Genomic DNA, 13,604 nt, shown 5'->3' on the forward strand with positions numbered 1-13,604 from the left:
TTGCAAATGGCAGTATTTCCTTCTTTTTTATGGCTAATATTCCATTGTCTGTGTATGTACAACATCACCTGAAGCAGTGGGCCTGGTGTAACAGTGGAACGTCCTGTTGAAAACTCAGCCAAAGTACCAGCTCAGGGACGACATCTTGAAGGGTTGCGTGCTGTCCTCCAGGATCGAGTATGTGTACCCAGTGGCTGATAATTATTTCTGTGTCTCCAGAGATTAGACACATAAGCATAGGAAGCAAGAGGTAGTAGTAGGACTGAATCTCCATCACCTCCTGCTCCCATGTTTTAGGCTCCACTGGATTAGAAGTTCTGGTTGCACCTGGAGATAGAATATGTCCATCAGGAAACAGATTACAGGCCGTTTCTGAACAACTATATGGTCATTTTGGACTTCTTCTGCTAGTGGATGAACAGGCAAATCTTGTCTCCCATGAGGCAGTAGGGCTGTTGATGCTCAGTGAAACTCATCGGGTTTACTGGAACAACAACTGGTGTTTCCATGCTCCTTGATAACTGACTGTTGCCTGTTAGCAGACAAATTTCAAGTCTGTTTTCTTCAGCTCTGATGTTAGCACCAAAATAGCTGTATTTAATGTTGATCAGAGGTGCTTAAGATTGATATGAAAAATTTTTAAATGACATTATATATTAAGATTTATAGTTTGAGCTTTGTTCAGTTTTAGTTCTTTTTTTTAATGAGTTATGTATTTGATACTATAAAAATAGAATTGGGAGAACAAGAATATGAAGATAAGATATTCCAATATCCTACTCCACGTAATTGCTAAACATTATCTTAAAAGTGAAGTGAAGTGGAGTTGCTCAGTCATGTCCGACTCTTTGCGACCCCATGGACTGTAGCCTACCAGGCTCCTCCATCCCTGGGATTCTCCAGGCAGGAATACTGGAGTGGGTTGCCATTTCCTTCCCCAGGAGATCTTCCCAACCCAGGGATCGAACCTGGGTCTCCCGTATTGCAGGCAGACGCTTTACCATCTGAGCCACCATGGAAGTAAAAAAATGCACACACGTGTATGTAAACACACATATATGTATTTATGTCAGAAATAGCAAAAATATATTAATCATGGTATCAGTGCCCTCCTGTACCTGACTGTTGTCTCTCCACCAGGAATTTGTCAAGGTTCTCACTGGATACTTTGTATCACCTCCAAATGATTTCACCAAATACTCTTGATTATTTCTTATGTTTATGCCTAAAAAGTTCTCCCTGATGTCATGTTCCACTCTCTACCCATAACTTCAGTGCTGAACTCATCATAAAATCATGAGTTTGTTTTCCTCTTTAGACTTACCTACAAAAAGGATTGTGCTTTAAAAAAAAAAAACTAGCACAGTGCCAGACCTGAGAGGTTTCAATGAATGAATTACGTGGTATAGCTAATTATTGCTGTTTTGCGTTTATTTATCCTTTTAAAGGAATGAACCGAGAAACCAATGATTGTAAATACTTTTTAGCAATCAGAGATATATCTGGAAGAATATAGAGGCCTCCTTACAGATGTAGAAAGTTATAGAACAAAGTTTATGGTGAAAGAGTTTCATGAACGCATTTGTAATTTTATCACTGATTTGAATCGGTGTATACTTACAAAGAGTTTATGTTCAATTTCAGATTGCAGAGGAGGGATCCACCATTTCATGTGTAGTGGAGCGGACCAGAGGAGCCCTGGATTATGTGCATGTTTTTTACACTATCTCACAGATCGAATCTGATGGTGTTAATTACCTTGTTGATGATTTTGCTAATGCTAGCGGAAGTATCACGTTCCTTCCTTGGCAGAGATCAGAGGTAAACCCTACCTTCTTTCTTTCTTTGAAAACCTCTTGGGAAGCTTCTCCTTATCCATTTGTTGTGTAATTTATTTTTAGCGTCCTGCTTTTTAAGCAATTTAGAATATTTAGGTGATTAGGTATATCTCATGATCTAAAATATTTTGTATTTATTTCTGCAAAAGAAACATTAAGAATGTTGAATAATGTGTGTTATAGTTTTGTCACTGTTTAGTCACCAAGTTGAGTCTGACTTGTGATTCCGTGGACTGTAGCCCACACACTCCTCTGTCCAAAGGATTTCGCAGGCAAGAATACTGGAGTGGGTTTCCTCCATTTCCTTCTCCAGGGGATCTTCCTGACCCAGGATCAAACCTGCCTCTCCTGCATTGGCACTCTTTACCACTGAGCCACCAGTTATGGTTTTACCTATTGTTTAATCTACACATAATAAAAATGGTATAGCATGAAGGTTTATCATTACATGTTTTTTGTTATTACCAATACAGTGAGAAACTGCAAAATTCTTAATACTTAAAAATTCAATACTATTAAGAATTCTGTCAGTCAGCCAAGAGGAATTCTTTTGACTGTAATCTCATTTTATTTTTAAATTTGGAAAAATAGGCAATTTTTCTTTGTTTTGAAAGTAAAAGATCACCAGTTTTACCAAAAACTTGCTGTGAACCAGAGTCTGATTTCTGAATATATACTTCAGAAATAAGTGACACTTCTTATGAGTGAAATCAAAGTGAGACCTTCTCCTGTATCAAAAATTTTCTCACATTCTTTTAGTCTTGTATGTTGGAATATTTGTATCAGCATAATTTTTCACTAGAAATATAGATAGCTTATAGGTCATCAGTGATAAATAGCATAAATATTTAAGACTTGTAAATGTAATCTTTGAAGAAATTTTTAAGGGACTTAGGCGTTGACTGGATGAAAAAGATAAAATTAGGGCAAACTTGAAATATTCTTAAGATTTAAAGAGTTAAAGCTCAAGAAGAATGGCCAAATATTTATACTTTGGGGAAAGAAGGAAAAATGTTAAAAGTTCCCCAAAAGCAGTCTGAGGAGAGAACAATGATAAATATTTTTAAATGAGGACTATGAGGACACTAGTAAGTTTTCATGGGGCTGAAATAATTCAATTTAAAGGACTATTATTGGATTTTTTTTTCATTTCTCTCCTGGATTTGAAATACTCAAATCAAATAATAGCAGTATGTGGTGATTTTTTAATGTTCCTCCTTGGAAAAGAGAGTTGATCCTTACATTTTTCTACTGGAAAATTTACCAACTATGAAATAAAGGTGTAACTGGGAACCACTGTTTTATAAACTGGGTTCACATGTATTTTGAAAGAGATAAGAGTTAATAAATAAGATTTTGGTTAGGTAAATAGTCATATATGCTGCTGTCAAGATTTATTTAAAGTAATTTCTTCAATCATTTTGAAAGTTCTTTGAAAAGTAAATTGACCTTTACAGCAGCAGTAATAGCACTGAGTAAAGGTGTCGGTTTTTAGCCCCATGCCTGCTGAATCTACAGCAGCCTCTCAGTATTACCATGCCAGAGACTGGATCCTGGGGTGTCTGCTGATGCTCTATGACTGTGCTTTCCAGCACAGACAGCAGTAGTTTTGCTGTTGCTTTCTAGGTATCTGAGGGAGTGTGTTTAATTAAATATACTTAAATTGCATCCAGAAATCTAGCTGCCAGAGAGTCTAAAAGTGTGTGTTTGTGTTTGCCGCAATGCAAGAACTTGAAATGTGTTTTTCAAGTGTTTTTAAATGGTCTATTAGTTATGAAATCAATTTAGTGAGTTATGATCAAGATTTAAAAAATAGAAAGTAGAGGGTATAGCATAATAAAGGGAAACACTGTTTTATATACTGAGTCACTGTATGAAATACATTTGTAGCTTGATATGGTCTTCCGTTTGGGAAACTCTTCATTTCACTAAAATGAGCAGTTACTTTGGTATCACTTTCAACACTTGAAAAACTATTAATTGCTTCATTGTTAATGGACAGCTTGATGTTTTGGTGTTGCTTTTCATAGTAACATTTTTCAGCTTGCTTTCTGGGGGGTGAGATGCGTTAAATCTTAAGTCTACTTTTTGTTTTCTCTAGCTCAAGAACAATGACAATATTTGAGTAGAAGTGTCAATTTTATGCTTCTCCTCTGAGCACATTGGCCATTCCATATATTACTTTATTAATTAAAATTCTGATCAAAATGAACATCGAGACCAAATTCAGATTCTATCTTGGGCCTAGTGATAGAAAAACTACATTAGAAAAAAGGCTCTCCAAATGATTTTAGGCCCAATGACTAGTGTTTGAATCTTGCATTTGGAGTTACAGTCTGTTTTCAGACGGTTGTCACCTTCCTTTCTCGAAGAAACCAGGAAATCATAGGTCATTCCTTCCTGTCCCTCACTCCCTTTGCTGAGTCTTTAAGATCTGGGTCTTTTGTCCCCAGAACAAATCTCAAGTCCGTCTCTTTTTCTCATCTCCTCTGTCCCTGCACTAGTTTAGAACCTCAGTATTTCTGGTCCGTCACCTCCTAGCTCAGCCCTTTGCACCCTTTCTGGCTCTGTCCGTTCTCTTTACGTTCTGCCTTGGTACTGATTCTAAAACGCAGTTCTCATTCTGTCTGTCTCCTGCTTATGATTCTTCAGTTTTGCTTTACTCTCCATGGAATGAAGTTCATTTTTCTAATGATACCCTGATAGGTCTCTATAATCTTGACCTCTGTTTATCCATCCAGTCTTCCCTCCCACTCCAGCCTTAGTGTCTCATTGTAGTTCCCCAGATATCTTATTCTTTCATGCTCTTGTTTCTTTTACTTGCCCTTCCCCATAATTACTTACAACTACAACTAATCCATTAAGACTTGCTTCAAACCTGTCTATTGTAAAACCTTTACTAGATAGAGGCTTCCCTGGTGGCTCAGGGGAAAAGAATCCACGTGCAGTACAGGAAATGCAATGCAGGAGACACGGGGAGAGCGGATTGTTTTGTTCTCAGTTTATTTTGTACATAACTCTATGACATTTTTACATTGCATTTTAAATGTTTTTCTGCAGGTCTCTCTCCTACTGAAGACTCTAAGTCTCTGGACTAGAAATTGCCCATTGTAGATGTCAACATGCTTGTTCAGTTAATAGAAGAGAGAGGAATCATTTTTTCACTTTTAATTTTGACTTACATTTTGCATAGCATGGCTGAATTATTGCTATTTCTTTTCCAAATGTGTTTTGGGCAGTTTGTGTATGCCAGACTTCTAGGGTCTACTGTAAATCTATTTTCTAGCATGCTACCTGTAGGTATGTCAGACTTTCCTTAGGCAGTATCGAGACATGTTGCCCTTTTCTACAATCCTACCACATCCTAACAGATAATGTGCAGTTCCTTGAGTAGTAATTCTATACCCTGAGGTTGGTAATACTGCTGTCTTTGGTACAAAGAATATATGATATGGGTATGTCACTATATCACATATGCTATGATACTAATATGTAACTAGGATATTTTTATACAGAAAATATTACTGTTCAGTACCCATTATTGATTAAAGAGTTAATTTCTCAGATCTTTCTCTCTCTCTCTCTCTCTCTGTGTTTTAATGTTTAAGTTTTTGTAGAAACCTCTCATGTGAGAAAGTAACGTCAGTTGGCTGCTTTATTTTCTTCTGGTTGAGTGGTAAATAATTTCTACTTGCATCATTGCTTAGTGCCTCTGGATTTTTGTATTTAAAGGTCCTGAATATTTATGTCCTTGATGATGATATTCCCGAGCTTAATGAGTATTTCCGTGTGACCTTGGTTTCTGCGATTCCCGGAGATGGGAAAATAGGTTCGACTCCCACCAGTGGTGCGAGCATAGACCCTGAAAAGGAAACAACAGATATCACCGTCAAAGCGAGTGATCATCCATATGGTAACCAAGCCCTTGTGCAAGAACAGTCTTCCCTTCTCTGGGTATACTTGCTCTTGTTAAGAGTTTAAGGGACTTTTGCAAATGATTGAAGTAGACCTTCTTTGGGTCTCTAACCTAAGCTTTTGAACTTCTAAGCTGCCATTTTGAGGGATGGTGTGTATGAAATACAAGAACCAATTTCTAAAGTTTAAAAATATATTTTATAAAGTATATGCAGGATTATTTTAAGTGAAAATCAAAATATTTTTATTCATGGCTATCGAAAGTTTTAGTTTTAAAAATTATCCTACTGTGCTATGTTAACACCTGATTGAAGTACTTTGTAATTTGTGTTTTATTAGACTTCAAGAAGTAGAGTTATCACTGTCTGTTTGTATTAATTTCTTTTAGTTTTATGCTGAAAAGTGATCATTTTCTTAGTTGGGTAACAGATGTCTTATAACAAGTTGAGACTGTTTTCTGCACTGAAAAGTAGTATTTCTTTTGTAGGAAAGCATCCAATAAAAAATCTGTGTAGAAAACGTGGGAAGTTCTTCAACTCATTTTCATACTTAAATTTTCAAAAAAATGAATTGCAAGTCCTTTGGGGTGCCATTAATTTTGTTTTGCTATATGTTTAAGGATGAATTCTAGAGACAAATATGAATAAATGTGCGATAATATATATTATAAAACCCCATCACTGTTCTTTTTATTGACATTTCCTTTTAAAAAAGTTTTCTTTGGATAGAGACAAGGAAAATTGTCATTTTAGTTTTTAATATCCTGAAAGGTTCCTACCATATTCTGTGTCAAAAGCATGTTAATCAAATCGTCACTGAGGTCTTTTCTAAAGGAGAGCCCTCTGAATTTTCTCCTGGTGGTCAAAATAATTGTGTAAGATTGTTTCAAGTGCGTATGGAATTCTTCTACAGATAACTGGGGCAAATATGCCCTGCTTCTCTTTGTATCTGCCAGGCTTGCTACAGTTCTCCACTGGGCTGCCTCCGCAGCCTGAGGACACAATGACCCTGCCTGCCAGCGGTGTTCCCCACGTCACCGTGCAGGAGGAAGATGGAGAAGTTAGGTTGCTGGTCGTCCGTGCACAAGGGCTCCTGGGGAGGGTTATGGCAGAATACAGAACAGTGTCACTGACAGCATTCAGTCCTGAAGACTACCAGGTAAATCCCTTAATCCTTTTGAAGCAGTACATACACTTGTAGAACAGACACAGTCCCCTTCGAGGATTGCAAGGGGCTTGGCACTGTATGCGCAACTTATTAAACAAGGAAAAGATCATTGATGGTTTGAGATTTATGTGAAGCCTTTAAATTTATGTTAATTTAAAGTATTTCTGTCCCCCAAGTCTGACACTTAAATAGCTATCCTATTGATTTCTCTTGTCCCTTTTATCTGTTGTAGTCTTCATTGTATTATTTAGTCTTCTAGGTTTTAATCATATGTATTTAAAAATTATGTTTTGTACACATTTAAAATACCCTTGTCTGTGTCTGTCGAACACAGCCAAAATTGTAAAGAAATTATATGTCTATGTCATTTCAATTTTGATTTTTTTCTCCAAATGAGAACCTGGGTGGTACTGGCAAAAAAAAGAAAACCGGTTTGGAAACTGGGTTTAAACTGAGCTTCTAAATGTGTGCCCTTCACGGAGACTCAGTGTTTCCTGACCTCAGTTTCCTTCTTGGTAAGAGAGAGAAATTTTCTGTTGGGCAGGTCACCCTGAGGATTGATGGCAGTTTTAAGTGTCATGTACTGTATGTGGCATATGTATAGTAACCCTGAATAACGTTATATAGTCTTATTATCACCACCTCTCATATTAAGTGAATGCTCATAATTTCTTCTTGGCTGTACTTCTCAGGCAGTATTTTATATCCTTCAACATTTGTTTTCCCAAAGAGTCTTTTTCTTTAAATTTAATATTAATTATCTTGATTTTCCTTTTATTCCTAATACGAGCTGTACAAGGGTGTAGTATTCAGTAATTTGTGCATACTTTTCCTCCCAAATTCCAGAAAACTTGGCTAAGAGAATTCAATTAGTTTCAGGTGTATTGCAGTTGGGAGAATTTTCTGATTTGTTTTATTGGGCAAGTTATATCTCTCTTGCCCTGACATTTATTTCATCTTTAGCTAGTTTGGTATGAAATACCTTCCATGGGGCGTCTCAACTCAGCTTGGTACTGTCTTCTCTGCATTCTCTTAAAGAAATACTTTAGTCTTATACTGATGTTCTTTTAAAAGTTATTTTTTTAACTTTATTGAGGTATAGTTGACAAATAAAATTATATATATTTAAGATTTACAACGTGATATTTTGATATACGTATACTGTGTGAAATAATTACCACAGTCAAGCTAATTAACATATCCATCACCTCACATAGATAATGTTTTCTTTCCCTTCCTTCCTTCCCTCCTTTCTCACTTTCTTTCAGAAAGTTTAAGATCTACCTTCTTAGCAGATTTCAGGTGCACAGTATAGTACTGCTCCAGAACTTATTCACCTTGCATTACTGAAACTTTGCAAGTATCCTTTGGTAGACATCTCCTTATTTTCCCCTTCCCCCAGTTCCTGGCAAGCACTATTCTAGGCTGATCTCTGCGTCTGTGAGTTTGACTATTTTAGATTACATGTATTAGTGAGATCATGAAGTATTTGTCTTTCTGTGTCTGGCTTATTTTACCTAGAATAATGTTCTCTAGGTTCATCTCTGTTGTTGTGTATGGCGGAATTTACTTCTTTTTCTTGTCTGTGCCACTTGGCATGTGGGATCTTAGTTCCCCAACCAGAGAGGAACCCACGCCCCATTCCTGGAAGGTGGATTCTTAATCACTGGACCACCAGGGAAGACCCCTTCTTTTCTTAAGGCTGAATAATATTCTGTTCTTTCTGTCTGTCTGTTAGTGTATTTATCTATCTATATAATTTTCTTTTTTTATCTGCTGACAGACATTTAGGTTGTATATCTTGGCTGCTGTGAATAATGCTTCAGTGAACATGGAAATATAGCTGTCTCCTCAAAATAGTAAATTTATATCCTTTAGTGAATTTATATCCAGTGAATATATATCCTGGACATATATCCAGGAGTGTAATTGCTGGATCATATGACAGTGCTATTTTTAGTTTTTTGAGAAATCTCCATACTGTTTTCCACTGTGGTTGTACCAATTTGCATTCCCACCAGTAGCATATGAAGAGTCCCTTTTCTCCACATCCTGGACAACATGTGTTATTTGTGCTGTGTTTGATGTCAGCCATTCTGACGGGTATGAGGTGATATCTCATTGTGGTTTTGATTTGCAGTTCCCTGATGATTGGCGATGTTGAGCATCTTTTCATGTGCTTGCCCATCTACAGTCCTCTTTAGAAAAAACATCTGTTCAGTTCTTTAGCCCATTTTTTAATTGAATTGATTTTTTTAATGTTGAGTTGTCTGAATTGTATATATATGTTGGATATTAATCCGTTATTTGTCATATTATTTGGAAAAAATTTCTCTTATTTGATAGGTTGTATTTTCATTCTGTGGATAATTTTCTTTGCTGTGCAAAAGCTTGGAAGTTTTATTAGTTTTGACTTGTTTACTTTTGCTTTCATTGGTTTTTGTGCCAGTACCATCCTGTTTTGATTACTGTAGCTTTCTAGTGTAGTCTGAAGTCAGGGAGTGTGATTTCTTCGGCTCTGTCCTTCTCAAGATTGTTTTGGCTATTTGAGGTCTTTTGTATTTCAGACAAATTCTGAAATTATTTGTTGAACAAAAGGGGTGAGAGTAGGCATGCTTGTCTTGTTTCTTATCTTAGAGGAAATGCTTTCTGCTTTCCTCCATTGAGTATGCTGTTAGTTGTGGATTTGACATATATGGCCATCTTCAATCTCCAATTGGATTATCATTTTCTTTAATAACTAAAACAAAATGAAAAAATATGTTTGTGTCCTCCATGACTGTCAGAAAGTTAATACCTTTGGAGACCTTTCTGAGAATTTTCAGGCTATGAGCTGCTGAATGAATGTTGTGTTAGCAGGCGTGAAAACAATATGAATCTTGTACATTTCCATTAGAACTCCTGGATGATCAGGTCCCTTGTCAATTAGCAGTGATATTTTGAAAGGGATTTTTTTTTTTTCCTGAGAAGTAGCTCTCCACAGTAGGCTTAAATATTTAGTAAACTATGTTGTTAACAGATGTGCTGTCATCCCGGCTTTAGCGTTCCATTTATAGAGCACAGGTTCTTGCCTGGAGAATCCCAGGGACGGGGGAGCCTGGTGGGCTGCCATCTATGGGGTCACACAGAGTCAGACACAACTGAAGTGACTTAGCAGCAGCAGCATAGTAGATTTAGCATCATTCTTAAGAGCCCTTGGATTTTTGGAATGGTAAATGGGCATTTGCTTCAACTTAAAGTTACCAGCTGCATTAGCCCTTAATAAGAAAGTTAGTCTGTCTTTTGAAGCTTTAAATCTTGCCATTGACTTCTTTCTAGTTCTGAAGGTCCTTGATGGTGTTTTCTTCCAGTATAAGGTTGTTGGATTTACATTGAAAGACTCTGTAGTTTAGCCACCTTCATTATTTCAGCTAGAGCTCCTGGATAACTTGCTGCAGCTTCTGCATCAGCACTTGCAGTTTCACCTTGTAGGTCTGAGTTGTGGAGTTGGCGTCTTTCTGTCAACCTTATGAACTAACCTCTGATAGCTTCAGACCTTTTTTCTGCAGCTTTCTCACCTCTCTCAGCCTTATGGAATTGAAGAGAGTTAGGGCCTTTTGTGGATTATGGTTTGGTTTAAGAGAATGTTGTGATTCGCTTGATCTGTCTAGACCACTAAAACTTTCTCCATATCATCAATAGACTGTTTTGTTTTCTTATCATTTATGTGTTCACTGGAGTAGCACTTTTAATTTCCTTCAAGAACTTTTCCTTTTCATTTAAAACTTAGCTAACTATCTGGCTGAAGGGGTATGGGTTTTGGCCTATCTCAGCTTTTGACATGCCTTTCTCATTAAGTTTAATAATCATCTCTCAGATCAGATCAGTCGCTCAGTCGTGTCCGACTCTTTGCGACCCCATGAATTGCAGCACGCCAGGCCTCCCTGTCCATCACCAACTCCCAGAGTTCACTGAGACTCACATCCATCAAGTCAGCGATGCCATCCAGCCATCTCATCCTCTGTCGTCCCCTTCTCCTCCTGCCCCCAATCCCTCCCAGCATCAGAGTCTTTTCCAATGAGTCAACTCTTCGCATCAGGTGGCCAAAGTACTGGAGTTTCAGCTTTAGCATCATTCCTTCCAAAGAAATCCCAGGGCTGATCTCCTTCAGAATGGACTGGTTGGATCTCCTTGCAGTCCAAGGGAGTCTCAAGAGTCTTCTCCAACACCACAGTTCAAAAGCATCAATTCTTTGGCGCTCAGCCTTTTTCACAGTCCAACTCTCACATCCATACATGACCACAAGAAAAACCATAGCCTTGATTAGACGAACCTTTGTTGGCAAAGTAATGTCTCTGCTTTTGAATATGCTATCTAGGTTGGTCATAATTTTCCTTCCAAGGAGTAAGCGTCTTTTAATTTCATGGCTGCAGTCACCATCTGTAGTGATTTTGGAGCCCAGAAAAATAAAGTCTGACACTGTTTCCACTGTTTCCCCATCTATTTCTCATGAAGTGATGGGACAGGATGCCATGATCTTCGTTTTCTGAATGTTGAAGTGAGAGACATGTGACTCTTTCTGTCACTTGAACACTTAGAAGTCATTGTAGGGTTACTTATTAGCCTAGTTTCAATATTGTTGTGTCTGAGGAAATAGGACGCCCCAGGAGAGGGAGCAAGATGGGGGTATGGCTGGTCAATGGAGCAGTCAGAGCACATGTGACATGTAGTAAATTATCTATTTTCTATGGGTGTCTTTCCCTATGCCTCCAAACAATTATAATAGTAACATCAAAGGTCACAGATCACAGTAGCAAATATAACAATTATGACAAAATTTGAACTATGGCAAAAATTACCAGAATGTGACACAGAGACATGAAGCGAGCAAACACTGTTGGAAAAATGGTACCAAATAAACTTGTTCTGTGCAGGGTTGCCACACACTGTTAATTTGTTAAAAAAAAAAACAAAACCAAAAACAGTGTCTGCAAAGTATAATAAAGTGAAGTGGAATAAAATAAGGTCTGCCAGTAGAACTTTGGGAGTTGGAAATGTATACATGACATTCAGTTCAATTCAGTCGCTCAGTCGTGTCCGACTCTTTGCGACCCCATGCATCGCAGCACGCCAGGCCTCCCTGTCCATCACCAACTCCCAGAGTTCACTCAAACTCAAGTCCATCGAGTTGGTGATGCCATCCAGCCATCTCATCCTCTGTCATCCCCTTTTCCTCCTATCCCCAACAAGCTTAGAATATGGTATAACCTTGTCTAGAGATATCTGACAAGAGAATCTGATGAAGAATAGCTTTTTCAGGTCCTAGGAGAAGGTTAAAATTGCAAAGAACACAAGAATGAGCCAAAAAGGTAGGAAAAACAGAAAGTGTGATATCATGGAATACCAGAGAGTGAGGGAGTGGCCAATTGTGTAAGATATTGCTAGGGTTAAATAATATGGTTTCCTAAGACAGTCAGATGTTATTTCTGTTGTTAAAACTTGTAGAGTTACTCCTCTGATAACTGGACGCTAGGCAAAGGTCCTTTTTTTCCCTTGAGCCGACGGTATGTCTTTTATAGCCACTGTTTTCTATCCTGTGCTTAACATTCTTTCTGGAATATTTTCATGGAGATAGAGATATGTCTTGACTATTTTTGAGTCCTAAGCATCCTAAATGATGTCATGTGCATGCTATGTGTTTGAAGGTATTGTAAAAAAATTAATAAATGAATGATTAAGTGGATTGGTACTTGGGTTCCTCAGTTTAGTTTTAGGATCATTAATTGTTCCACAGGATGAAGTATAACTGTCCACAAAACCTAACCACAGAAAAATTTAAACATCTTTAAAATGTATTCTCATGACTTGTGGGGAAAATGCTTATATTAGGTAATGGGAGAAAAAAGGACCTTAAGACTTCAAGTAATTCTTTATTTTTCTCTTAGTTATGAATTTTTTTGATGGGAAATCTATATTATGAATTTCATTTGAGAGTATAATCAAAGAACAATTAATGCCCAGTGGATCAATATTTATTATTGCTAGGGGAAATTTTTGGAATGAAAATGCCATTATTATTATTATACCCTAGTATTTAAATTATTCAGTGATGTAAACTTAATAGTTCTCAGTATACTTAATCAAAGGATTTTCATATATCTCATTGAATTAATTTTTTAGGAATTTGTAGATGTTACCTGTACAGATTTCTTATTTGCCTTAATAGTTTTTTGATGAATAGGCAAGTAAGAGAAATAAAAATCCATCTACTTTATTTAGTTTGAGAGTATTTATTTAGAATTTATATTAATCACTGTTCATAGCCACTTAAATGTTTTCAATTTTATATTTATCTTCATCTGTTTCAGTATTTATAACAATCTGGGACATAGTAAACATTCTCATCTTATACATTCATACACAAAATAATTATAATCTAATGAACAAACCTTTTATTTATATTTCAGAGTGTTGCTGGTACCTTAGAATTTCAACCAGGAGAAAGATTTAAGTACATTTCTGTAAATATCACTGATAATTCTATTCCTGAATTGGAGAAATCCTTTAAAGTTGAGTTGTTAAACTTGGAAGGAGGAGGTAAGAATGGTGACTCAAAAATATCAAATGTTTACTTGTCCATTCACCAGATAGTGGATTAAGTAAATAAGTTCCTTTTGAATTAACCTATTGTGCTGGTTTTCCCTC

General features: G+C 36.9%; 1 protein-coding gene across 6 annotated transcripts in view; it reads left to right on the top strand.

Annotated features, from left to right (window-relative positions):
• Positions 1 to 13,604, top strand: part of ADGRV1 (adhesion G protein-coupled receptor V1) — a 542,962-nt gene that overhangs the window by 85,404 nt on the left and 443,954 nt on the right. For all 6 annotated transcript variants that reach the window (XR_015168196.1, XR_015168195.1, XR_015168194.1 and 3 more), the window contains 4 exons: positions 1,645 to 1,821; positions 5,571 to 5,751; positions 6,709 to 6,911; positions 13,367 to 13,496. Coding sequence is in view for 2 of the 6 variants with exons in the window: in XM_086413045.1 (XP_086269171.1) it covers positions 1,645 to 1,821; positions 5,571 to 5,751; positions 6,709 to 6,911; positions 13,367 to 13,496 (691 nt within the window). In the remaining 4 variants the exon portion in view is untranslated. The remainder of the gene's footprint in view (positions 1 to 1,644; positions 1,822 to 5,570; positions 5,752 to 6,708; positions 6,912 to 13,366; positions 13,497 to 13,604) is intronic.

The sequence above is a fragment of the Bos grunniens genome, chromosome 7 (genome assembly GCF_055505025.1).
Source record: "Bos grunniens cultivar Pamir isolate PY7600 chromosome 7, Bosgru_T2T1.0, whole genome shotgun sequence".
Taxonomy (NCBI): Eukaryota; Metazoa; Chordata; class Mammalia; order Artiodactyla; family Bovidae; genus Bos; species Bos grunniens.